This window comes from Phyllostomus hastatus, unplaced genomic scaffold, assembly GCF_019186645.2.
Source record: "Phyllostomus hastatus isolate PE091 unplaced genomic scaffold, TTU_PhHast_1.1 phas_contig_159, whole genome shotgun sequence".
NCBI classification, from domain to species: Eukaryota; Metazoa; Chordata; class Mammalia; order Chiroptera; family Phyllostomidae; genus Phyllostomus; species Phyllostomus hastatus.
The window spans coordinates 3651405-3678946 of record NW_025333640.1 but is presented as its reverse complement, the minus strand read 5'-3'; the positions used below and the strand labels follow the sequence as shown (position 1 = coordinate 3678946).

General features: G+C 54.2%; 1 protein-coding gene and 1 long non-coding RNA gene across 3 annotated transcripts; both read right to left on the bottom strand.

The window, feature by feature from the left end:
* LMNB2 (lamin B2) lies at positions 1-24733 on the bottom strand. The gene is made up of 12 exons (XM_045831518.1): positions 24282-24733; positions 17549-17685; positions 11869-12025; positions 11531-11656; positions 5860-6030; positions 5587-5712; positions 5103-5323; positions 4559-4850; positions 4374-4481; positions 3711-3830; positions 3363-3476; positions 1-2471 (listed from the first exon to the last, which is right to left on the bottom strand). The coding sequence occupies exons 1-12, from the start codon at positions 24483-24485 to the stop codon at positions 2430-2432; spliced, it is 1818 nt and encodes a 605-aa protein (XP_045687474.1). The 5' UTR covers positions 24486-24733; the 3' UTR covers positions 1-2429.
* A 751-nt stretch (positions 24734-25484) lies between these two features.
* On the bottom strand, positions 25485-26952 carry LOC123814023. Of its 2 annotated transcripts, none has more exons than XR_006784825.1 (3): positions 26776-26952; positions 25752-25866; positions 25485-25583 (listed from the first exon to the last, which is right to left on the bottom strand). It is a non-coding gene; the product is annotated as an uncharacterized LOC123814023 (long non-coding RNA). The 2 variants fall into 2 exon arrangements; XR_006784826.1 differs by lacking the exon at positions 26776-26952 and adding an exon at positions 26001-26125.
* Between the last annotated feature and the right edge of the window lie 590 nt (positions 26953-27542).

Genomic DNA, 27542 nt, shown 5'->3' with positions numbered 1-27542 from the left:
TTAAAAGCAAAATGTTTATTGGAGTGTTGTACAAAAAAAGTTTCCAGTCAGAAAATGTATATTACAAAGCATTGGAGGAACAAAAAAGACCACGCATTTGGCATGCACCTTGAAAACCACCAAGACCTGTCTGAAATGAAAGGCTCGCCACAGCTCTGGAGGCTGACTCCACCTCGTGCTGGCGCACTGCAGCACGGACTCGACCCCTCACCTGGCTCTGCCGGCCTGGAGGAGTGAGTCCCACTAGGTTGTGCTCATGTGAACAGAACTGCAGGGTCTGTGCGTCAGAGCCTTGGCCAGCAAACTGGCCAGGTGATCGTGTACGGGGTGGGCACCCAGGCCTGGGCTCTGGACTTGGGGTCCCTGCAGGCCACCCCTCACCACTGCTGGTTCCTGGGAGGGATGCTGGGCTGTCACATGATGGGCTCAGACCGAGGTGTCGCTTCTGCGTCATTCTAAGTGGCCTAAAGCTAAGCTTATTTAAAGACATGTGCACTGTTTCCCAGGCCATAGCAATTGATTTCACATTGATTTCTGTTTCAAATACTTGATTACCCAGGAGCATCACCACCCTGCCTGGATGACCCTTGGGTGAACTCACCTTGGGTGGAGCCACTCCCCAGCTCCCACCAAAGCCTCTGCCGGGCACTAGGGGGCCCTCTCCCTTACTGTCCGTGACTTGGGGTTAGGGGAGACTGTTAGCAAATCAGAGACCCAAACTCCAGCACAGTTTTGATCCTTCAGATTCCCAGAACACGTCACTGGGTGTTGGTGCCTCTTCTGTCTGGGGGGCCGCCGTGCCCCAGCAGTCCAGTACCTCACTGTGGATTCCCCAGACCCTTGCTGGCCATGCAGTTCTTGCTTCTAGGCGAGGGGTGGGGGGTGACAACCCTCGGCCTCAGGGGCCCTTGCAAGCACTCCCAGGAGAGGTGTGGGTGGGGTATACAGCATGCTGCATCCCCCGGGCAGGCAAGTGCTCCAGGGCCCACCAGAACCTTCCATGAGGTGCTGTGGTGACACATGTCCCTCGGTGGCCTGGGAAGAACTGGAGGTGAAGCAAGGGTTGTGGGTGAATTCCAGGCACAAGAGCACCTTTAGATTGTCAGCCACAGGGGCTCTGGCCTCCGCCCCACTTCACCATAACCAGTTCCCAAGGAAAGGCAGGCCTGGGGGTATGCATAGGGCGAATGGGCAACTGGCTTCTCCCGGTTGGGAGATGCAGGGCCGCCCAGTCCCAGTATCTGAGCTGCCTTTCTGAAGGAGTTTGCCACCTGGGGGCTCAGAGCTCACCGAGACAGCCCCCTCAGGGACTGTCCCTGGGACCCTGGCCTGAGCCACTGAAGCAGGATCGGCAATCTGAGTACTGACCAATGTAAAAAAATAAATATCCATTAAAAAAATAATTTCTGTGTATCTAGGTGGGGGGCTGTAAACGGTAGGCTAATGCAGAGTCGCTGGGTGGCCAGAGCTGGCTTGTGACATGGAACCACCCTAAAAGAAGTCAGTTGGCAGTGGCCTGAGCAATGTCATTTCAGCAAGTTATCTATAGAAGCGAGAAGAGCGCTATATATGCAGAATACATAGGAGAGGCAGGGGGCTGGCACTCAGCCCCAGGCAGAAGGTGTGTGTGAGGGGCGGGGCATGGTGGTTACATATAGACAGTTCTGAAACCCAAGGCGTTTGCTGCCAAGGTTGTCACACTTGTCCCCACAGTTCACCTGGTTACTCGTCTGATCAGAAGTGTCCCTGTCCTCAGGTTTCCTTGTCTCCTGTCCTACTGGTCTTGTTCCAGAAACACAAGGGTTAGGCAGCCAGGAGGGGAATGAGGGCCCCCCCTGACACGGCCATGGCACCCTGAGTCACATAGGTGGACGAACCCGCCTGCCACCCAAAGCCCTCAGAGAGGGGCTGCAGCGACCCTGGAGGCCAGGCGGCCAGTAAAACCTGAGACTCACAAGCGCTCCCACACTGTGTTCCCGTGGGCTGAGCCTCCCGGCTCCACAGGGCGTGCCCCTGCCCCCAGTGGGCAGGAACCTGGATTCTGAATTTGGCTTTTAAAAGCTTAATAACACAAATGACAACTACTGAATTCCTATAGCTCCTGTGTCTACCTCCAGGCATGAGGGGCAGCCCCCCGCCCCTGGCCTGTCACAGAGGCAAGGGGAAGTGCACAGCCCCTCTGGCGTACAAGTCCAAGCCCATCGGCCACGAGGTTCCTGGGTCTGGAATTCAACCCACAGGGGAAATGGGCACTGAGGGAAGTGTGGACAGTGGTGGAGGGTCCACAGAAACCCACCAACAGAACAGAGACCCACCCCACTTTCTGGCAGTTTGCTTAAAAATTCTCTAGAAATGTATCAAGGACTAAAGAAAGCCAATGATAGAAAAATAGTTTCAAGTGGCTCTGGGTAAGGAAAGATGTGCTCCGTTCACATAACACGGCAGCCTCTCGAGGTGGTCCTCGGGTCCCCCTGGGAGGAAGGAAGGACAGCGGTTAGGTGGGGCCAGGAGCCCAGGAAAGTAGCTGGTGGCCCCAACCCCTGTCAGGGAGGGGCTGGACCGAGCTGGGGGCCTCAGCCCCCTCTGGAACACCAGCCCCTGACAAAGGGACAGGGCCAGTAGTATCAGCTTCAACTGTCCCTGTTCCAGAAGCTTCCATGTCTCTCCCTCACCTCTTTTGTGCTGTATAACACATCACAATCTTACATCCCAGACACCAGGACTCCACAACGTACATCTAATACAGTGTGGTCCCAGGCCCTCCATCTCCTCCCCCAAACCATTCTTTTTTTATATTTTTTTAAAAAATTACTGGTTTGTTTAGAGGAAGGGGGAGAGAAACAGACAGGCAGAACACTGATCCGCTGTTCCACCCACATGCATCCATTGGTTGCTTCTTGTATGTGCCCTGACCAGGCTGTTAAACCTGCAACCTTGGCACGTTGGGAGGACGACATTCTAACCCACTGTGCTCCCCGGCCGGGGCAAAGCCATTATTTCAGCCACCATCTCAGATGAGAAACCATGGGGCCCGAGAGTGTTTTCTGGAACCACCAGGGAAGTACCAGTGCCACTAGAGAGGCACTCAGCTTTCAACACCCCGCACCCAGGGGTCCCGGAACTAGCACCCGAGGTCCACCCAACAGGCAAGACCTGGTGGCGAGGAATGCTGCCTCTATGGCCGTTTCCAGCGAGACCTTGGGGCTGCGCAGAGCCTGGAGCTGAGGGGGCGTGGGTGGTGCCAAGGGCCAGCCAAGGCCAGTCATGCCCATGTGAGCATGTGCTGTGGGTCCCGCCAGCAGGGCCATGGGTGTGTGTATGTGTGTGTGTACTCGCCCGAGTGTATTCCCAGGGGCCCCTACCTGCTGATGGAAAAGATCCTCCTCGCCAAACTCCGCGCCCTCCTCTTCGCCCTCCTCCCCGTTCTCGGTCTCCCGAACCGCTGAGGACTGTTTCACGGTTCTAATGGCCACTTCCTGTGTAAGACAAGGTCCATGGTCTCTCAGCCCCTCAGGTGTGCGGGCCCAGCCCACCTGGAAGCAGCAGTCGGCGTGCTTGGATAGAGTGTCACCGCGCTGCAGAGTGTCATCTGGGGACCAGGCCCAGGGCTGCCTGCACTGGCTCTGCTGGCCCAGGCGCCTGGTGGGGTGGACGAGGGAGATCCCAGGATGAGGCAGAGGCACCCCCACACCCCAAACCCAGGCACACACCTCTCCATCAGCGTTGACCAGGACTGTCCGGAAGTTCTCGCCTGTGCCCCAGCTGATCTGATTCTTCCACACAAGTGTCGATGGGGGGCTGTGGGCCACCCCCGCACCAGCTGCCCACACCTGGGGGTACACCAGAGGGCCTTCCCATCAATGCTGACTCTGGTCCTGATGCGTGTGCTACCAGCCGGACCCTTATCAGAGCCCCGCTTTGATGTGCCAGGCATTTGTTCCTTTCGGTCTTACCGGTTCTACCTGGGAGTGATGGTCACCAGGGTATGGAAGAAAAGACTCAAGTTCATAGTGGCCAAGGACACTGATCTCGGCAAGCAGGCCAAGCTGGATCTGAAGCCCGCCATCCCCAGGGCCTGTGCCCAAGACTGTTACATCTCTTGCCAACACCTGCTGGCCTGGAGAGCCTGGACTCAGACCCGCCTCCACCACGGGACCCTGGCATGTCACTTTGCCATGCCACAGGGCTTCAGAGAAGGCCCACTGGAACGACGCCGGCACTCAGGTGGTCTGTGGCAGCAGGCAGCTATTCTCAGAACCAGCACTCAGCCACTGCCCCACCCCACAGGCCAGGTCCTGCTTCTCCAGCCCCGTCTCACATTCTGTCACCCACGTGGTTGCTGCTGCCACCTCTCCCACCCCAAGCCCACCTACCGTAACGGTCTGGCCAGCCCGCAGCACGTATTTGGGTGTGAACTTGTAGGCAATCTCCTCCCCTTCTAGGACCTGCCTCTTGATCCTCCAGTTCCCCAGGGACTGGTCCTGCAAAGGGACAATGCCTGACACACAGCTGTGGAAGACCCAGTTGGGGAACTTCCATCCCGGTCAAAGCCCCTTACCTTATCCGAGCTGTTCTTCAGCTGCACGAACTTGCCCTCCAGGTCGATCTCCTCGATGCTGACACTGCCCGAGGCTGAGGCCTGCTGGGCCAGGTGGAAGCTGCGGCTGCTGCTGCCGCTGCTGCCACTACCCGAGGTGATGCCACTGGAGCCTGTGCCCAGAGGCTCCTCCACCTCCAGCCGCCTCCGCTTACTGCGGCTAGAGCGTCCCGCCGTGGACACACTGCTGCCGCTGCTCGAGGTGGCCCGTGAGATGGTAACCCGTGACGATGGGCTGGGGGACAGCTTCAGCCTGGGGTTTGGAGGAGAAACAGAGTGACTGGTAGTGGCAGCCAAGAGCCTATTGGCCCAAGGTTGGACCAGGACAGCCCAGACAGTGTGAGGAGGGCAGATTCACTCACCAGCCCATCTCGACCTGCCCCAGGCTGGCCTCTCCTCCTTACCCCTCCCCACTATAACCTATCCTTCTCCCCTCCTGGACCCGTTAGTTCTTCATGCCACCTGACCTCTCCTCCTGGCCCCGAACGTCCTCCTCACCCCCTACCTCTCCTCCTCGCCCTCCAGCAGCTTGCGGTAGGCACTGATCTCCATGTCGAGGGCCAGCTTGATGTCCAGCAGCTCCTGGTACTCGGCCAGCTGTTGCTGCATCACATCCCGCATTTCCGTCATCTCCAGCTCCTTCGCGTCCAGCATCTTCCGGAACCTGTCACGCTCCCCAGCCATAGCCTCCTCTAGCTCTCGGATCCGGTCCTCAGCTGCACTAGCCTGGGGGAGGGGTCCAAGGGCCAAGTCAGGGCAGCCTGTGTGGGTCGTGAGGAGAAGCCCACCCAGCTCTGGGCCAGGGACAGAGACCAAGCCTGTGGGGGTCGGAGGGGCCAGGGAGCCAGGAGCCTTATGCAGGCATGAGAGGGATGGGACAGGGATGGGTGGGTGTCTGACCTTCAAGAGTGCAATTACCGCCCAGAGGTAGGAGGAAGGACCCTGCTGGAGTTGTGGGGCAGGGGCAGGTGTGCACTCCCAAGAGTCACCTGCTTCTGGAGGCCGGAGAGCTGGTAGCTGAGAGACTCAACCCGCATGCGTGCCTCCTTCAGCTCCTCACGGGCAGCACTGGCAGCCTTGTCATTCTGGTCAGAGCTCAGCTTGGCACTCTCCAGCTGAGGGAACAGGAGTGGACAGATGAGGCACCAGATATGGAGCAAGAGGAGCCACCTGTGCTTTCCCATCTGTTCTGTCCCTCCCCCATTCTCCGCCACCCCACCTGCCCCACCTGCCGCCCCGTCCCCCACCGGCTCCCGGCGCACCTTAGCCTGGTAGGCCTGCTCCAGCTCCAGCTTGTAGAGCCGCACTTGCTCGTCGTGCTGGCTGCGCAGCTCCTCGAGCGCCTGCGCCATCTTGAAGTCGTACTCCTGCTGCCGGCTGCTGTCCACCTCCACCAGGCGCCGCTCATGCCGCCGGCGCGTCTCCCGCACCTCCTAGGGAAAGGGCACCCGGACCCGCTGAGGCAGGCGGCAGGGCTGGCGGGCTGGGGATGACCACCCCAGCCCGCCACCAACCTGTCCGGCTTAGCAGTGCACTCACCCCGAGGGCCAGGTGCCAGCGAGGGCTCAAAACTGCAAACGGGGAACCTCTGGGGAGTCGCCCTGGTTACTCATTCACAAATTATCAATGGATACACCCTTCACAATCACCAGAGAAGACACAGCCCAGATGTCCCTCAGATGGTGAGTGACAGGTGCCCACACCCAGAAGCCACGCAAAGGAGTGAAGCACTGACACAAGCACGCACGGACCCGGAACACACGAAGCTCGGTGAGAGGAGCCAGTCACACACACACAACCTCAGTGCGTGGCCTGTTCACGTGAAACGTCCAGACCAGGCACAGCCACAGACAGGAAGTGGGGATGGGGATGGGGCTGGCTGCTAATGGGTGCAGAGCTTTGGGGGGTGATGGAATGTCCTAGAATTTGAGGTGCTGGTTGCTCAACCTTGTCAATGTACTAAAAACCACTCTAAGAGTGGGGACTGTCCCCTCCCAAAATAACAAAATTTACTTATTAAAAATTGTGTACTTATGCCTTGGCTGGTATGGTTCAGTGGATTGAGGACCAGGCTGAGAACCAAAAGGTCGCTGGTTTGATTCCCGGTCAGGGCACATGCCTGAGTTGGAGGCTAGGTCCCCAGTAGGGGGTGTGCAAGAGGCAACCAATAATCGGTTCTCTCCTTCTCTTTAAAATAAATTAAATCTTTTAAAAAATACAATTTATTCTGACATGTTTGAACTTGTCACCTTCAAAGTACTCTTCATTTGATGTAATACACCTATTAAGACGCTTTTCCACTGCTCAAAAGTTTTTGAGCTCATCAATTTTGATGCCTTTTAGTGTTTCTGCCATTTTTTGTTTCACTTCTTCCACATCAGCAAAGTGTTTCCCTTGGAGGACTTTTTTCATTGGGGAAACAAAAAAAAAGTCACCCAGGGAGAGATTGGGGTGAACAGGGAAGATGGAACATGGGGGTCAACAGGGGTCAAGCTGTTTTGGTCAAAAACTGCTGAACACTCAGTGTGGTGTGGGCAGGTGCGCTCATAAATCACCCCTCATGAAATGGGCAAATGAACCGAAAGAGTCAAAAAATTCACTGAAGCCAAACACAGCCTCTCACAACACCACCAGCTGGCACACTGATACAGATGGTTCCTTGGACACTCACTTAGGAGTGAAGACTATACTACAAGAGGCCTGATCTCCAGAAGATAATTCCGGTTTTTTGAGGTTCCCCCATGTAAATTATACACTTTGAAAGCTTAATGATACAGGAATATTTCAACTGTTATTTAAAAATGTATTCCTGACCAAGTCCATTCCAGGTGCCCAAGGCCCAAGACATCTGGCTGTCAGGACAGTTGTGGGACGTGATAATGGCAGCTCAATAAACCAGTTAGCAGAAATCCAAACCACACGCGCACCAACGAGGCTGCCCCAGGCTCATGTGGGGTCAAGTGCAGGTGCAGGGCCGGCTGGTGGCTCCAGGAAAGGCGCATCCTCTCCCACTCTTGCCACCTCACAAATCCGTCACTGTCGTCACGTCGCTGGTTTGTAAGCACAACAGGAGTGTCGTGCCAGGAAGCCAGTCGTGTTCACAGAGAACCGGTAACCCTCGTGAAACCCAAAACAGCACACCCACCTTCACCTCTCGCCCCTTGGCAGCTCACCAGGCCCCTCTCGGAGCACCCTGCACACAACCCCTCCCACACCACCACGGGACCCCTTCACAGCGCTCTTCACAGTGCCCCTCCAGACACTGGGCACAGACCCCTGGGGGACCCCCTCCACGGTGCTCTCCTGTTGCCCCACGCAGGCCTCTTCATTTGCCCCCTGACAGATTTGGGAGCCTTCACTGGTTCCCCCTCAGCTCCCTTCCTGGCCTGCTCCCCAGATCCCTGGTGGCCCTGGCTGTCCTGGGACCTGCCTAGAGCCGCAGACCGTCCCTCCACTGCGTGTGCATCCTCCTGCCAGCAGCTCTTCCGGGGCAGTGACCCACGAACGGCCTGGCTGTTCCATTCAGGGATGCATTCTGAGCCACGTCAGCAAGATGAGGTGGGAGGGCCCCCACCCTGACCTCCTCCCGAAGGGTACAGAACCCCAGCTCTACCTGTGGGAACCTCAGTCCCTCGCAGCCAGGCCTGGCTATGCCAGGAAGCTGAGGCCCAGGAAGAGGAGGAGGTTGGGGGGAGGGGAGACCAGACCCAGGAGCAAAGAGGAACACACGACCTCTACCTTGTCCTTTGACTAGAATGGTCCAAATGGCGGCCCCATAAAAGTGTGTTAATGTGTCCTAATCCCCAGAACCTGAGTGTGACCTTATTAGAAAAAAAGGGTCTTTGCAGATATAATTCAGGTATGGGTCCCAAGGTAAGATCACCCTGGATTATCCAGGTGGGCCCTGAACCCGATGCCAAGTGTCCATCTTAAGAGACAGAACAGGAACATCAGCATCACAGTGCAATGAGAAGACCCTTTCGTCTCTCCCTTTCAAGTTACAGCACAACTGTACTTAACAGAGGAGCCCTGGCTCAGTCTACAAGGCACGTCTGAGTGATTCCTGCATGGGGACGTCTGAAGATGACTACACTGGACCGAGCAGGGGAGGAGGGGCAGGAAAGGACAGAAGGGACCACAGATGCGGTGGCAGTGGAGCCCACAGAGGAGCGGGACGGGCAGGGGGCACAGATGCCACGTAAGCCAGATTCTCACCTGAGTGGCTGCCACCCGTTTCAGCTAAACCCAGTGACAAGGGGAGAGACGCAGCCCCACAGTGTGGTGGCCGTGGATGGGGCAACTGCAGCTACATGCAAGGAGGCAGAGCTGCAGATTCACAAAACCGCTCCCCTCACCCACCCCCTGCCCACCCATTGCAGCCGATCCCAGAGAGGAAGGACTCAGCAGAGGCAGCAGAGACCTAGGACAGCACACTCCAGCAGCCTCTGGCTACAAAAGGCAGCACCGGAAAGCGGCAGGCCCGGACGCCCACCTGGCCCGCACAGAGGGGATGTCCACCACCTCAGCGTATAGGGGACATTTCCAATGACCTGAAGCTGCCACCCCACCCAGACCCCAGAGGTTGGTGCAGGTGAGGGGAAAACAAACTTGAACTATCACACCTCCTGCAAGAAAAGGACACCTCTATTTATGAATCTGCTGAACTGTTAACAGAAAACCAGTTATCTAAGTAAGAGTTCACTGCCTCAAATGCAGAGGCAGAGAAACAATCTATCAGGTACCACGAATAACCAAGGGCATCACACTGCCTGACTTCAAACTATATTAAAAAGCCACAATAGTCAAAACAGTACAGTAATGGCAGAAACACACACAGAATGACGGGACAGAGTTGAGAGCCCAGAAATAAATTCATTCATATGGGCAACTAATTTTCAACAGAGAAACCAAAAACATACAATGTTCTCCAAGGAAGGAAAGTTGGGAAGACCGGACAGCTACATGCAAGAGTGAAACTAGACCACCAAGACCACACACACAAATGAACTGTGAGACCTGAAACAACAAGATACACAGAAGAAAACGCTGTAAACTTATGGGCCTTGGTGTCACACAGGTTCTTGTGACCTCAACCCCAAAAGCAAGAGAAATAAAAGAAAAAAAATAAATGGAACTACATCAAACTAAAAAACTTCTGCACAGCAAAGGAAATCAACAAAACAAAAAACTGACCAACAGAATGGGAGTGGATATTTGCAAAAAACACCACCATTAAGGGCCTAATATCCACAATACACAAGGAACTCGCACAGCTCAACAGTGGAAAACCAGAGGACCGGATAAACACGTCTCCCCAGGAAACGCACAGACGGCCAGTAGACACGTGGAGATGCTCGACGGCACCGATCACCAGGGAGATGCGAACTGAAACCGCGAGCATGATGAGACCTCGCCCCACACCCGTCAGAATGATCAAGTGCCGATGAGGATCCAGACAAAAGGGAGCCCTTTGTCCCACGTCCCTGTCGGCAGGACTGCAAACCGGTGCAGCCGCTGTGGAAAACAGTAGGGAGGGTCCTCAAAGATGAAAGAGACCTGCCTTAGGACCCAGCAATCCCACTCGGAAGAACTCCAAAACACTAGTTTCAAAAGATATACGCGCCCCTATGTTCGCTGCTGTGTTGTTTACAATAGTCAAGATATGGAAGTGACCTAAGTGCCCGCTGACAGACGGGTGGACAAAGGCACAGTCTTACGTGCAATGGAATGTTACTCAACCAGAAAAAAGAGGGAAATCTTGCCATTTGTGACAACATGGATGGACCTATGGGGCATCATGCTGAGTGAAATAAGACAGAGGAAGACACATATCATACAATTTCATTTTTATGTGGAATCTAAAGAACAAAACTAAAAAAATAAAATGGAAACAGACCCATAAATGCAAAGAACAGGCTGATGGTCACTAAAGGACGGGGGTTATGGGAACTGAAAAACCAACTGCAACTCATACAGCTGACAAGGCGGGGGCGTCGAGCTCATTTTCACCGGGGGCCACATCAGCCTCGAGGCTGCCTTCAAAGGGCCGAATGTGATTCTGAGGCTGTGTAAATGTAGCTACTCATTAACTAGGGGCAAGGAGCTCAGCACTGCTGCCGGGTAGAAACAAGGTGCCGGGCCGGATTCGGCCTGCGGGCCTTGTGTTTGCTGCCTGTGTGATAAGGAGTTAATATAAAAGAGGTAATTGATTAAGCACTGCTCAAAATATTATTCATAAACTGGCCATAGTATTGTCATATTTCAGTAGACTTGCTTTTAGTCTGTCCACCTGGCTTTATCACCTGGATACAGAAAAGCGAAAAGCAAAAAGCAAAAAATATGACTACTCATTCTCTGGGTAGTTTGAACACTGAAGTCTGTTAACAAGGACTTTGTGCACACACAACGGGTTCGACGCGCAGGCAGTGGGCAGGGCACCTGCAGGCCGCTCACCAGGCTTGTCATCTCCTGATACTGGCCAGACAGAGGGCTACTGCGAAGGGCTTGGTTCCCTAGACTTTTTTAAGAGTCACCTTGGTGTGCAGCACACTTGCACACACACACACACAGAATTAAAACTAATCCCAAACTTTACATGGAACCACAATAGACACCAAAAAGCCAAAGGAATTTTGAGAAGAGACGAAGTGGGAAGTATCATGTGCCCTGATATCAAACCATACACTACAAGAGTAAAGCTACAATAATCAAAACAGCATGGTATGGACATTAAAACGGACAGATCAATGGAAACTGAATAGAAAGACAGGAAATAAATCCTCACTAATATGCTGAATTAACCTACGACAAAGGAGGCAAGGATACACACTGGGGTAGAGGCTGGCTCTTCAACCACTGGTGTTGGGAAAACTAGAGAGACACGTTTTTAAAAACGAAGGTGGACCGCATTCTCATACCACATACAAGGCTCACCTCCTCAAAGACGTTCTTGCGGAAGTCGAGCTCTTCCTGCAGGCTCTGACAGCGGTTCTCCAGGTCCACGCGCATCAGCGTCTCCTTCTCCAGCTGCTTCTTGGCCACTGCATGACCGTCCTCTGCCTGGGACACGCAGGATGACGCGTGAGGGAACTGCCTGCTGCACTCATGCCCTGGCTCAAGTCTGTCTGCTGCACCCATCTGTCTGGCTGCTCGTGCCCAGGGGTCTCCTTCAACACACAAACTCCGGCCCACGGCACGGCCCTTGGCCACCCTGGACCCACATCACGCTTCGGGGCCTCCTGTCTCCAGATTGGGGCGTTCCCAGGGCTTACCTTGGCCAGCTGGGCCCGAAGATCGGTCACGTCGCTCTCGAGGCTTCGCTTATCACTGAGCGCAGCAGCCAGCTCCGCCTCACTCCGGTGGAAGAGGGACTCCAGGTCCTTCACACGGCCCTGGGCCACTGTGAGCTCGCCGTCCTTCTTCTTGTAGCTGAAAGCCAACGGCCGAGGTTAGCTGCGAGCAGCTATGCAGCTGGAGCCCAGGGAGGTCCAAGCTCAAGTTCACTTCTGCCTCTCAGCAGGCTCTTCTAACTCTTAGGGCTCAACTTATCCCCCACTCTCTGATAAGGGAGCCTCACTTGTCAGCACAAAAAGTGACCCTTCCTCAGACCTGCCCTGCACCATCAGGACTCTGTCGACCTACAAATCCAGGTGTTCGAGAAACCCTCAAGGCATTGGTTTCATGTCCTTTTCTGAGGTTTTTTTTTTTTTATCACAAAAGGATCATTTAGCCCTGGCTGGTGTGGCTCAGTGGATTGAGTGCCGGCCTGCAAACGAAAGGGTCACTGGTTCGATTCCCAGTTGGGGAGCATGCCTGGGTTAGAAGCCAGGTCCCCAGTTGGGGGCACACAAGAGACCACCACACACTGATGTTTCTCTTCCTCACTTTCTTCCTCCCTTCCCCCTCTCTAAAAATAAATAAATAAAATCTAAAAAACTAATGTATAATCTATTAAAGTTACAAATTCTGGCCTTTGGAAAGTGAATCTCCTGTGCAAACTGTGTAAATTATTTCACACAGAATGCCCTACTATTCTAATAGACAATCATCTCCAATATCAAATATTTAAGATGCCAAATGGATTCTTTAACATACAGATCTTTAAACAGCACTCTTACACATTTCTGAATGCAATTCTAAATCTTCTTGGGGTTGAAAGTTTACCCACTTTCCCCCCAAGGAACCGACTGGACCATCTGCAGCCACTATGGCCACACCCAGGGTCTCCCCTCAGCACTGGGGACACCAGGGCTGGGTCATTCTGTGGGGCCATCCTGTGCACTGTGGGAAGTTAGGCAACACCCCAGTGGAGATGAGCACAAATGTCTGCAGACATCACCCAGTGTTCCCTGGGGGCAGAGTCACCTTGGGTGAGAACCACGGGGGACACTGCTTAAGGACGTGTGTGAACTGGAGTGGCATCAAGACCAATGACTTCAGCATGGAGAATGCCATCCTCACACCAGAGATACACCTGAGAACAGCCCTGCCCATACGAAGCAGAGAAGACAGTAAAATCTGCTGCCTGTCGGTTGTGAGTCTGTTGTAAGCACAGACGGAGCAGGAAAGAGAGATGGGGACTGAGCATGTGCCAGGTGGGAGCTGCACCTTTAAGTGGTGCAGATCTCCTGAAGGAGGGAACCCTGGGAATGCACCAGGTCCATTATTTCCAGCAGAAGAGGGTTCAAGCTCAGGAAATAGAAGTGCAAAGGTCCTGGGGTGAGCTGTGCTCAGCAAGTTCAAGATTAGCAACAAGGCCAGCATGACAAGAACAGAGAAATCAGGACTTCCAGCCAAGATGGAGGCATAGGTAGACACACTGTGCCTCCTCGCACAACCAAGATAGGGACAACAACAATTTAGAAACAGAATAACAACCAGAGCTGACAGAAAATTGAACTGTATGGAAGTTGGACATCCAAGAAGTTAAAATACACACGTTCATCCAGACTGGTAGGAGGGGCGGAGTTGGGCAGCCGGGTGGGGTCGCAGTGGGGAGAGCAGAGAGCATTGGGACTGGGCGCGTAAGGCATCTGGGGCGCCCAAGACCGCAGCGGGTGGACCCTGAGCGCTCAAGCGGCAGCTGGCAGACCCCGGCCAAGGGGTGGCAACCGGCAGACCCAGTGAGGCGGTGATTGTGAAGCAAGGTACTACACACAACCCAGGATCCCAGCGCTGGGAAATAGAGCCTTGGGGCACTGATTGAGGACACCTGTGGGAGTTGGGACACACGGAGACTCCCAGCTTCACAGGAGAGGTCCTTGGAAAGTCCCACGGCGTGCACAAGCCCACCCACACGGGAATTGGCACCAGAGGGGCCCATTTTGCTCGGGGGAAGCAGCGGAACGAACTGAGGTCAGAAGGAGAGCAGAGCAGGCACCATCGTTCCCTCCCGAACCCGGCTTCCACACACAATGTCACAACCTAGTGACGGGGGTGCCCCACCCTGGTGAACACCGAAGGCTCCACCCCTCATATGTAACAGGCACGACCAGACCAAAAAGGGGGGGAGATGGCTCAAACAGAATTAAAAGCCCTGCAACCAGTTCTTTTAAGTGACCGAGAGATAGCCAACCTATCAGATGCACAGTTCAAAGCACTGGTACTCAGGATGCTCACAGAATTGGTTGATTTTGGTCGCAAATTAGATGGGAAAATGAAGGCTAAAATAAGTGAAATGAAGAAAAATGCACAGGGAACCAATAGTGATGGAATGAAAGCTGGGTCTCACATCAATGGAGTGGACCAGAAGGAAGAAAGAAACAACCAAACAGTAAAGAATGAAGAAATAAGAATTCAAAAAAAATGAGGAGAGGCTTAGGAACCTCCAGGACATCTTTAAACGATCCAACATCCAAATTATAGGGTACCAGAAGCAGAAGAGGAAGAACAACAAGTGGAAAAGTTATTTGAACAAATAAAGGAGAACTTCCCCATACTAGCAAAGGAAATAGACTTCCAGGAAGTCCAGGAAGCTCAGAGAGTCCCAAAGACGTTGGACCCAAGGAGGAACACACCAAGGCACATCATAATTAGATTACCCAAGATTAAAGATAAGGAGAGAATCCTAGAAGCAGAAAGAGACAAGGAGACAGTTACCTACAAAGGAGTTCCCATCAGACTGTCAGCTGATTTCTCAAAAGAGACCTTGCAGGCAAGAAGGGGCTGGAAAGAAGTATTCCAAGTCATGAAAGGCAAGGACCTACATCCAAGACTGCCCTATCCCGCATAGCTTTCATTTAGAGTGGAAGGGCAGATAAAGTGCTTCTCAGATAAGGTCAAGTTAAAGGAGTTCATCATTACCAAGCCCTTAATTTATGAAATGTTAAAGGGACTTATCTAAGAAAAAGAAGATAAAAAAAAACATGTATAGTAAAATGACAGCAAACTCACAATTATTAACAACCACACCTAAAACAAAAACAAAGCAAACAACTAGAACAGGAACAGAACCACAGAAACGGAGATCACATGGAGGGTTAGCAACAGGGGAGTGGGAGGAGGAGAGAGGGGGGAAAAGGTACAGAGAATAAGTAGCATTGATGGTAGGTAGAAAATAGACAGGGGGAGGGTAAGAATAGTATGGGAAATGTAGAAGCTAAAGAACTTATGACACATGGAGATCTACTAAAGGGGGGAAATGTGGGTAGGAGGGGGTGTGCAGGGTGGAGGGGCGTGAAGGGGGGAAATGGGACAACTGTAATAGCATAATCAATAAAAAATATTTTTTAAAAAAGAACAGAAATCAGGAGATATGGAAAATTCCTGAACAACTTTATCCAATTTTAAGGTTCTATAGAACTACAAAGAATGGTCCAGAAAGCAAGGGTCGCGGCGGCTATCACTGGAGTGTTCAGCTGTGTCTTAAGAGCTGCAAGGTGTTAAACTAGATTCCTCACCTGCATAACTAATTCCTGGAGAATTATGTGGGGGAACCTGGCCTATTTGTTGGGTCCTCCACATAGCTACCTGCCATTCTACCATTATGGGGACATGGTGACAAGTTTGTCAGGAAAAGAAAAGCACTACATGTGACACACTGGGAGGTTCACCTCAGGTGGGGTTAGAGCCCACCCACTGCCCTGCCCCGGAAGGACGGAAAAGGAAAAGGCCCCAGGCCCACAGATGGGGGCAGTGAACAAACAAGTCACGCACCAGGCCCAGAACCAGGTGAGTCCTGCTTACAAGCTAAGGGGAATGACTGTCTTGACAATGGGCACAGCTGTCACCCAAAGAAGCTGTCAGAGAGGACATCGATAACTCAGGAGATGAAGAGGCTTGCTACACTGAAAGAACCTCATCGCTGTCTAACTGTGTCCACCTTTAGTTTAAATTAAAAAGGTGGGCCTTGGCTGGTGTGGCTCAGTGGATTGAGCACCTGCCTGTGAACCAAAGGGTCACTGGTTCGATTCCCAGTCAGGGCACATGCCTGGGTTACAGGCCAAGTGCCCAGTAGGAGGCTCGTGAGAGACAACCATACACTGATGTATCTCTCCCTTTTTCTCCTTCCCTTCCCATCTCTCTAAAGATAAATAAATAAAAATCTTTAAAAAAATGGTGGAAAAGACGTCATGTGCCAGATTGGCCACAGTGACTCCACCTGAGTGGAGGCTCAGGGACACTTTTGTTTTTCTCTTTAAACTATCTTGCATTTCCAGTTTCTCGACAGCAAGCACCTATGACTCTGATAAACAGGAAAAACATGGCTTCTCAGCCCAGACCAGGAAAGGCAGCCTGAATGCCAACTCTGAACTCCAGTCAGTAACAATGTATAGACAACCAACTCCTCAGTTGTAACAACGTGCCTCACTCATTAATACCAGATGTTGACAATGGGGAAACCCAAGAGGGGGTTTTCCAGAGTGAACCTTCCATTCACTTTCCTGTAAACTTAAAACTATTAAAAAAAACCCCAAAGAAACAAATAAATCCCTCTATTATTTACAAAAAAAAGTCTATTAATTTAAAAAATGCTGTAAATATGAAGGTGGCTGTTAGAACTACAAGAGGGACTCGGGAACCAGGGTCCAGGCCTTGGTCCTGGTCACTGTCAAGCTAAGGGACCTGAGACAAGTCCCCAACCCAGTGCCTCAGTTTCCCCCTCCATAAATGGAGGTGGTGGCAGTCCAGCCCTGCTAGGGTCACTGTGAGGATGAAAGGGGGTCATATCTGAACTTGGTATTACTCATGGTGTCCCCTGAATTATTTAATTATTTAAAATACTTTATGATTTCTGCTACTATCATCACCATCACCACTTTGTTCTCCAAATTTTCAGAGCCTTTTAGCCAGAGGCAGGCAAAAGACCACACTCTGCAAATAAGAGAACAGGCTCAGCCTGAAGGTCACCTGACTGCAATAGGTCCATTTGGGGCGAGGGTGGGGTTGGGGGGAAAACTGACCCCAAAGTTTCCCAGGGTGGGGACCCTAAGAGGAGGCAGCAAGGACAAAGGCCACCTCACCCAACTTGAGGCAGGCAGCAGGGACAGGGGGTTTGGCACACCAGTGGCCCTCAAATCCAGAACAGAGGAGGGCGGCAATGGGTCCTTGGGGAGGCTGGCTCTGTGGCATGAAGGAGGAGGAGGTCCCGGCACTATCAGTTCCTAGATTCAGTCCCAAGAAAGCTGCTTGGGGTCAAAACCCTCCTTGGGCCAAATTATGGTGAGCGGGTGGGAATGAAGGCTGTCAGGGGACAGCTAGCAGGCCAGGCCGCAGAGGCTGCCCCCGCCCACCCTGCAGCCAGGGCGCTGCAACCACCGGCCTCCCAGAACCCACGGGGCCAGCTCCCAGGTCTGCCCGAGTGCGGGCCTCCAAACTGGACACAGCTCCCAAGGGTCTCTGGGTGTTTCTCGAAATGACCCTGTCACATGGGGGGCTGATAAGCCCCTGCCTCGCCCTACACACACCACAGCCCTGGAATCAGGGCGACATCACGCCAACTGCGCCCCCTACCTTTTGTTGGCCTCTTCCACCTCGGACTTTAGTTTCCCTATTTCGATCTGCAGCTGGGCGCGTTCTCGGGCCGTCTCATCCAGCACTCTGCGGGCGTCAGCCAGCTCCGACTCATACAGCATCTTGATGCCACTTACCTGGGGAGACAGCAAGGGTCAGGTGAGGAACCCCCCCCCCGGGACAGCAGGCGTCCGGGGCTGGCGTGCCATGAGACACAGCTCCTACTAACCCCCTAAGCCTCCCAACCAGCTCAGCCCCGTCAACCCTGGGTGACCCCAGGCTGCCTGACCTGCCCCCGTCACTTGTTCCCTGCCAGGTGACACCCAGCAACTGAGCACACAACTCATATTTCCCATCAGCCTCCTTGTCCCACCCTCCCCATGTGGAGGTACACATGTGTTTACAAATACCTGGAAACAAACCAGGACAGTGAGACACTACCTCACCCCCAGTGGGACAGCTAGAACGACAAAAAGACATATGGTAACAAGCGCTATGAGCCCCATTCGTGGGTGGTGGGAATGGACAATGATGAAGCCACTGAGGAAGGCCGTCTGGTGCTTGCTGAGATGGTTAAACCTAGAGTAAAGACATAACCAGCAATGCCACTGCTAGGTATCAACCCAGGAGAAATAACACTTACAAATAAACCTGCACATGCATGTTCACGGCAGCACAATTCCCAACCAAAAAGCGAAAACAACACAAATATATGTCCTTTGACAGATGATGGATAAACGAATGTGGTCCCTCCACACACCAGAACATCACTCAGCCATGAAGAGGAGTGACACACTGACACTCACTACAGTGTGGATGGACCTTGGACACATGATGCTCAGTGAGAGACGCCAGACACAAAGGCCACAGAGGGTGTGGTTCCATTCAGGTGACATGACCAGAATAGGCAACTCCACAGAGATGGGAAGTGAGTTATGGTTGTCAGGGGCTGGAGAGGGGATGGAAAGTGACTGCCAATGGGAATAGGGTTTCTACTGGGGTGATAGAAGGTTCTGGACTTAGCCCTGGCTGGTGTGGCTCAATGGGTTGAGTGGCAAACTTCAAAGCAGAGTCACCAGTTTGATTCCCAGTCAGAGCACACGCCTGGGTTGCAGGCCAGGTCCCCAGTAGGGGGCACTCGAGAAGCAACCACACATTGATGTATCTCTCCCTGTTTCTCCCGCCCTTCCCCTTTCTAAAAAAGAAATAAATGAAATGTTAAAAAAAATGTTCTGGACTTAGTAGTGATGACTGCATATTCTAAATACACAAAAAACACTGAACTGCAAAGTTTAATTAGCTGAACTGGATCAGATGGGAGTCATATCTCAGTAAGGCCGTTAAGACTCCACACGGTGCTCACAGCGAAGGCAGACAGTACAGTAAGCAGACCCACTCGGGGCAGCTGGCGTGGACAGCTGCCCCACGTGCCACAAGGCTCCAGGACACCAGCGAGCATCTGCGCTGTGGCCCGGGGTCAGCTGAGATCCTGAGAGGCCCACTACCCCCTTCACAGGAAAGGCCCCGATCAGGAGTTCAGGGGGGCTGCTGAGGAATTGTCACTTGGGAGGGTGACCGATGTCTTGGTTTGCACGGGACCTCGGGGTTTCCTGGATGTGGGGATTTCCGGGGTGAAAACCAGAATGTCCTGGGTAAATCTGGACAAGGTGGGACGTAACGGCCAGTCTGAGACTCCCACCTTCCCAGGCCTGGATGTTCCACCTCACTCTGGTACCGCCCAGACCCGTCGACCCACAGGGCAGGATATGGGCTCCCAGCCCCACGTCACAGAGGGGGAAACTGAGGCCCGGAACAATAAACAGCCCTCTCCTGACCTGTGAAAATATGGAGCAGAGCAGGTCGGCTGGGGGGCAATCCCGAGAGCAGGACGCAGTACGTGGTGAGGGGAGCAGGGGCAAGGCAGGCTCCCTTCTGCACTTTGGCCACTCCCAGCCCCACTCCCCGCACGCAGCGGGCCCTCTCTCCCACAAAGGTGGTCACTCTGGGCCACCCCTTCCGATTCTGCCTTTTAGGAAATACCTTCCAGAATAAACCGTGAATTCACAAAAAGCCACTGGCCCCACTATTCAAAGACTGCTGGGCTCCTGCATTCACATGCCTGTCCTTGCCCCGTCTCCTGCCACCTCACCATCTCGACTTCAGGATGCTCAACTTCCACTGCCCTGAGGGAGGGGCCACAGACAAGGTCCCCTCCCCCCACTGCAGGCCTGCAGGGGCCTTTTCCTTTCTCTTGCGCCCTGGCCTCCCCAACAGGAAGGTCTCAGGGCTGCAGTGACAAAACAGGAAAACAGGTTAGAGCTTAGGCAAAAGGGAAAACCTGGCTGTAAATGTTTTTTTGTTGTTGTTATTGTTTTGTTTTCATCCTCATCTGAAGACGCTTTTTTCACTGCTTTTTAGAGAGAGGAAGAAAGAGAGAAACATCAATGGGAGAGAAGCATCAATCAGTTGTCTCTTGTACGCACCTGGTCTGGGGATTGTACGCACCCAGATAGGGGACCAAACCCACAACCCAGGCATGTGCCTAGATCGTGAATGGAACCCGCAACCTTTTGGTTACGGGACAGCACTCTTGGCTTTAAGATTTTGATTTTTTTGTTCACATGGACTTTTTGCATTAATTCCAATTTCTAAAAATACTTCCTTAAAATATTACTCATCCCATTCCCAGACAGACCATGCGAAGACCAGAAGACCCCAAACAGAGGGGCATCTAACAATTCCTGCCCCACCTCCCCACAGCAGCCCAGGGCGTGAAGATGGAGGAACATGTCAGAAACGTCACACCTGAAGGAGTCCAAAGAAATGTGACACCTGACACGCAGGATCCTGGATGGGGTCCCGGGACTGCAGGGAAGAACTACAGAAACCCAAACAAAGTGTGGGTGTAAGTTCAAGATGATGTATTGGTATTTTTAAGGTGGGCCTGAGAAACACTAATGTAAGATGTTAACAGCAAAAACGGGGTTGGGGTGCACAGGAACTCTGTTCTTCCTTGGCTGTTCTTTTTATAAATCTAAAACTAAGGTTGAGTAATTAAATATATGTATCATCCATCTCCATGACTGAGGCTTTGGCGTCCCCATTAAATTCCATGCCCAAAACGAGTGCCCCGATGGCAGGCCCCGCTCCAAGGTCCTGGCTCGCCTCAGCATCCTGTTTAAAGCACTTCGTTCTACTTGTGGAATTCTTAAGGCGGTGATCTCTAGCAGGTCTGCAAACTCGGGCCTGTGGGCTGGAACTCCAGCCTGCTGCCTCTCTCTGTCTAGCCTGCAAGTCCAGGATGGTTTTCACATTTTTAAGTGGCTGAAGGAAGAAAAAAAAAAAAAAGGAAGCTACTTTGTGACACGGGCAATTACATGAACCCCCTCTCAGGCTGTAGAAAGCTTTACTGGCACGCAGCCAGCCCCATTCCTCCGAGTCGTCCTGGCAGCCTTCCCACTATAAAGGCCCAGTTGAGTGGTCATGGCTGAGACCGGCCGGCCGGGGCTGAAAATGACTCTGGCCCCCTTCAGAAAACATCTGCTGACCCTGGTCCACGGCACTGGGACAATTTGGGAAAGTCTTGTCCAGAGAAAGACGAGTAGACAACCCCGAAGACTCTCTCAGCCCACTGACAGGTGCTCTCCTGGCAGGCCCCACTCTCCTGCACCTGTGCCCTGAGCCCGGGCACCACAGCGGGAGAAACAACAGGGGCCTTTTTTCATGGTTTGCACAAGTGCCAGACACGAGAAACTCTGACAAATGTGTAAGCACGTGTTGCCCGGGGCGGGGTGTGCATGTGTGTGTGGACAGATGACCCGAAGTGGCCTTTTTCCATTGCCTGTGTCCCTGCGGGTAAAACCCAAACACGGGCCCTTGAGCGTGGGCACAAGTCCCATCATCCCAAGTGGCAGCTAGTCCTCCCAAGCTCCAGGAGCCAGCCCCTAACCCCTGTGTCCATTTGGGGAGCACAATGCACCCGCTCCGGGCAGCAATAGGACACCTGGGCAGGTAAGAGAAAAGAAACTGAAGCTGAGAGGAACTTAATACCAGGCTGGAGAGGCTCCCTGAAGAACCACCCCTCCCTGGCCCACAATCCTTCTCAAACAGGAATGTGGCCAGCCCCAGCGCCCCCCACTTCCAGAACCCCTCCAGTGATATCTGCAGTGGCTGTTCACCCAGTAACGCCCACTCGGCCAGCAGTATCAAGCTGAAGTCCAATGGGAAAGGCTGGAATGCACACATGGCCGGGTCTGCGGGTTGGCGGGTGTGAAGGAGCGTCTCTGGCCCAAACAGCCAAGATGGGCACCCGCCGAGGGGGGTAGGGGAGCTCTGGTTTTACCTCGGGCACCTGAATTGCTTGGGTACGCTTCTGACATTTTAAATGGCATCTTCAAAGGGTTCCTTAAGTGGCTTCTCAGCCTTGACACTACAGGCACTTGGGGCCACCCAGGGCACTGGGGGGTGCCAACCAGCGTCCCTGGCCCCACCCACTTGATGCCAGGAGCACTCCCAGGCATAACAACCAGAAATGTCCCCAGACATTGCCCAGTGTCCCCTGTTGGACAGGATCACCCCAGTGAGATGACACCGTACAGGTAACAGGCACGCTCCTCAGCATGACACGTCCACGCCTCTCCTAGCACAGCCCACTTCCCACCAGCCTGAGCTGAGGCTGCTCCCCACCTAACGCCTCTGCCTGGCCCCTCACAGCCTGAAGCCTGGGCCCCACTGTTGCCCAAGGCCATCTGCAGGTCACTGCCTCCTTACATCCCACTGACCACCCCACACCAGCTGCTCCAGATCCCCGTGGGTCACGAATCAGCTCCCTCCACTGACCAGTGTTTATCATCTCACCCCCTAAGCAGCAGAGAACAAGCTACATAAAACTCCCTGGCTCCAGCTGTGAACACATCTGTCATAACCTAAAGTGCCACCCCTTTTGTGGGGCAGGCTTACCCCCACAGGTAGCCCTTGCTCCCAGGTGTTTTATGTTAGCTTGCATTCCAGCAAGCCTCAGCAGCTGAGAAATAAGCCACATCCAGACAGACAGGGGTCGGGACCACGCCCTCCACAGAGCCCACTAGGTTCAGCACCCCCAAAAGTCAGTGTGGAGTCTCACCCCATTTGCAGGTGGGGCAACTTGGGGCTGAGGGATGAGACAAGGAACCAGCTCATGTATGAGGCGCTGACCAGCCCCACAGGGAGAAACTGGGCTGGCAACCTGAGGCTCCTTGCCCTGCTAAGGCAGGTGGCCAATATCTGGGTGGGACAATTCTAGTCCCACTGAACAGATATAAAACTGAGGCTCCAACTGGCTGAGTGACCTGCCCAAGGTCACACAGATTAAAAGCAGAGTTTGGACCCTGAGTTTGAATCCAATCCCAAGCAACTCAGAACACCACCACCAACCACCAGATGGTTTTCCCCTCCCAACACCCAAGCTCCGCTTTCTGAGGGAGTCCCTGTCCCCAAACTGTTAAACAGGGACAACAGAATCCAGAACCCAAACAAGTGCTTCCACCGGGAACCTGTCCTGTATTCTATTCTCCTTCTTTTACAAAACCAACATTAACTCATCTTGGCTCCACAAACAAGCCCAAACGGTGAGTATTATTATTTCCACTTTACGAAAGAGGGAGACCCAAGGTCACACAGAGGACAAGTGACTCCCAGAAATGACCCCCCCAGCTCCTCTCTTCACTTAAGTCTGTCACTTGGTCCATGCTCCTGATGGGGACCTCGAGGCTCAGAGGATCTGGCTTTCCCACCATGCCCAGGAGGGAAGCAAGAGGCACTCCCCTCTTACTCTGGGGAACCAACCCTGAGTTGGGACAGGACCAGTGGGAGGGAGAAAAGGAGGGGTGGGTCTGGGTAGGCCACCACAGTCCCCAGCCTGGGACAGACCCCACTGAAGAACCCTTTGAGCCAACAGACCCCTACATCATCCTAGGTGGACGAGGTTTACCCGGAGCCCTCGCCCTCAGTCTGCAGTGAAGCCCACTGGTTCTCCAAGACCTAAGGACTTCTCCTCCCCTCACATCCTCTTTGGGGGACGGGGAGTCAGGGCCTACCTGGCTCGCGCCCAAGAGTCATCAGGGTGTGGGGACAACCGTAGGCCTCCAAAATTTCCTGCCTGACACCCCCGCCCCCAGGTATCAGACCCCTCCCCTCGGACCCCACCCCAGGCCTGGGTAGGAGATGGCGCCTACTGACCAACCCCCACCCAGCCTCGGAATTTCCCAGGACTCATCACAGGACCCTTGCAAAATTCCACGGAGAAGTGACCACGTGAGTCGCCTAGGGACCCTCCTGCCCCTCCTCAGAGTCCCTCAAGTAAGCCTCAGTTTCCCCATTTTCTCGGAGACCAAAGAACCGCCCTCAAATTTTCTCCCAGGACGCCCGAAAACCCAAACACAACCGGAGAGACTCCCCACAACCTTTAGGGGCGGAGTCTCGCCTGGCTCACACCCCCTCCACTCAAGGGATCCCAGATTTCCTCGAATCCCTGGATGGACGGAGCCAGCCCTATCTCCACCTGTCGCACAGTGGGGCCCCCAGATCCCCTGGGGAGCCCTCAGAGAATGGTTCTGCCCAAAACTGCACCCCTAGGGGATACCCAAAAACCCCTCGATGGGCGGGGCCCGCCCCGGCATGCACACCTAGCTCACGAACCCCCAAGTCCCCTGGGGACCCGTCGATAGACCTCCCCGGAGGCCGGAGCCGTACCTACCTCGCGCGTGGTCACCTCCTCCCGCTCAGAGATCTTGAGGAGGAGCCGGTCGTTCTCCAGCTCCAGCGCGCGGACTCGGTCGATGTAGTGCGCCAGGCGGTCATTGAGCTCGCGCAGCTCCTCTTTCTCCTGCAACCTCGACAGGCGTGTGGGCGACAGTGGCGTGGCGGGCCCGCCCACACGGCCGGCCAGCGGCGTGGCCATGGTGATGGTGGTAGTGGTGGTGGCGGTGGTGGCGACGGTGGCGGCGGCTCAGGGCCCGGGCGGCTCCGGATGGCAGCCGCGTCTCGGCGGGCTCATTCAATCCGCGCCGCCGACAAAGATGGCGCCCGCCGCCCGCAGCCGCCGACTCAAGGCAGACTGGGATTTGTAGTCCGGCTGAGCGCCTCGCGGGGGATGCCGGGAGTTGTAGTTCTGGCGGGGTTGGCGGAGGGGCAACTCCAGCTCCATTTCCCTGGGTGTTACTAGCTATTCATAAAACAGCTAGTGGGAGGCGCGAAGTCCAGAGCCAAACCTTTGGCCTCCAAAATCCCAACTCCGTCACGGTGTGACACTGGGTTTCTTTACAGTGTTTCAGTTTCCCCACTCATATCACCTACCTATCTCTTATTGTGGTGAAGAACACTTAAAAACATGCTCAGTGATCTCTCACTTATACCTGGAATCTGAAAATAATTTAAAAATTAAAAACCAAGCTCATAGACACAGAAAACAGATGGGGGCGGGCACAAACTGGATGAAGGGGGCACAAACTCCCAGTTATAAGATAAGTAAGTCATGGGGACGTGATGTACAGCATGGGGCTATAATTAACAATGTTTTGTATTTGAAGGTTGCTAACAAAGTAGATCTTTAAAGTTCTCACCACAAGAAAAAAACTGCAACTATGTATGGATGTTAACTAGACTTAAGGTGGTGATCATTTCCCAATATACGGAAATATCGAATCATTAGGTTGTACACCTGCAACTAATGTTATGCCGTTATGTTCGATCCAGAAAAAATACACTCAGCGAAAGAAACCAGACACAAAGGCCACATACTGTATGATTCCGCTTATATTAAATGTCCAAAAGAAAAGCAAATTGATACAGCAGGGTCGGTCACGGTGCACATTTGGGTCCCATCCTCGGTGGCGGAGGGCCGTCCGTCCCTGGTGGGATGTGGAGCAGCATCTCCGCTCAGCTCCCCCCACCCCCCCCACCCCACCCCTGCACATACACACGGCTGGATGCCAGCAAGCACCATCCCTGCCTCCTGCTGGGACAACCAAAAATGTCTGCAGGCACAGCTCCACATCACCTGGGGGGGAAATCACCGCCAGTCGAGAATCACCGCCCTTCGTTTCTGTTGTCCTGGAACTTGCCAGGTGTTCTCCGCCAGAACCCCTCCTCTCCACATATCACCCCGCGGCACCTGGCTCAGCCTCCGTCAGGGGCCCCTGGCAATCCACCGGGGAAGGGCACTCACCTGTCCTGAACACCCGAAGCCGAGGGCCGGGAGCGAGGGAGTCTCTGGCTAGACTGTGACTATGCTGTCTTCTGGAAAATTACTTCGTGTCTGTGGACCTACTGTTTTTTCTCTCCTGTAGGTAGAAATATAAAATATTTAAGACTGCTGGTGTTTAAATCAAAATATAAATTTATAAATGACACTACAGGAGGCAGGGCCAGAGGGGAGAATATGATTGAGGTTTGGGGGCGTCGTGGGCTCGCCTACCTTAGCTTCCACCTCCCAGATGTGGTAGTTGCAAACCCCTCCAGACCACCGCCCCGGGGGCCACTGCGCGACTCGCCTGCCAAGCCGCCCACCACGCTGCCGCCCACCACGCCGGCCCCTCTTGGCACCTGCGCTCCCTGCCCGGCTGCGCGGACAGGCCTGGGCCCATTTCCCCCGCCGCTAAACGGAGTCGGCTCCCGTACTCCCGGACCTGCTCCTCAGCTCTGGTCCGCAGCACCCCGCCCCCCGCGAGACCCCCGGGGACTGCACTTCAAGTCCCAGAAAGCCTCGCGCTTCCCGTGGGTGGGGCCCAGGCTCCCCCTCCGCGGCCGCAGTTTGGAGGCGTTGGCAATTTTCAAATTTTGGCGCTGAGCGGGCGGTACGGCGATGGCTGCAGCCGAGCCCCAACCCTCGCCCCTTCCCCGGACACCCGAGGTCTGGGGCCCTGGCGGAGCTGGGCCGTCCACTCCGCGAGAGGGCCTTCGGGACCGTATCCAGGAAGGGAAACTGGGGCACACAGAGTTGTTGGTTTTCTTTGTTTAGGAAACCTGTCCCCGGATCCGAGCAGGGGCGCGGCGGGATCGGTATTGGAATCATGACCCGCTGACCCCAGGGCGCTAGACAGTTAACGCCCGACTGCCGTCTGCTCTGGGGGCGGTGCGTTCGGGCGGTGGGCGAGGAGTCCGCGAGCCCAGGACGGCCCAGCCCCGCCAGCCCTGTCCCCAGCCCTCCCCACCTCCCCAGCCCGCACCCAGTGCGCTGTCCGACGCCCCACCCGCGCTACGAGCCGGAGTCCGGCGCCAGATTTTTCAAAATCTCAATGTAACGGCTTCCGCTGGCGCCCGGCCCGAACGGCGAGCCTGGATCCTGAATTCCGGGCCCTGGATCAGGGGCTCTCGGGTTCCCGAGCCTAGGTTGTGTTGGGGGCTGGGATAAGCCTGAAACAGGCTGATTCAATCAGACCTGAAGGCTGTGCCTGAATGCTGCGGTCAGGAGCCATAGAACTCCCCCCTCCTGGACATACAGGTGGCACACCAATCAGTGCCTCGATCACGCGCCCGCCTTGCACCCCCCCGCCAATCGCAGGCTAGAGCACGCTTTTGAAGCCACCTATCCACTGCATTTCCTTCACTGCCCTCCTCTATATAACTCCCTCCATTTTGAAATAAATTTGCAGCTTGATCAGAATCCTTTGTCTTGCTGTCGTTCTTTCGCGCCTCCTGTCCCATCCCTTTTCATCCGTTGCAGGTATATCGGCGGACCCCGTTGACTGCCTCGCGGGCCGAGGCAAGTGGCGCCCAACGTGGGGCCCCGCTGATGGCCTGTGCGGACCGCTGTCCCCTTCGATCGCAGCGTTTCGCCCGGCTCACCGCGACTACTCGACCGCGGGCCGGCATTCCCTGACGACCCCCGTTCCCCGACAGCGGCATCTCAAAGGTAAGACCCAACCATGGGACAGGCATGCTCACAACGTGATTTATTCGTTGGTCAATTAAAAGAGTCCCTCAAGGTGCGCAAGATAAGAGTTCGTAAAAAAGATTT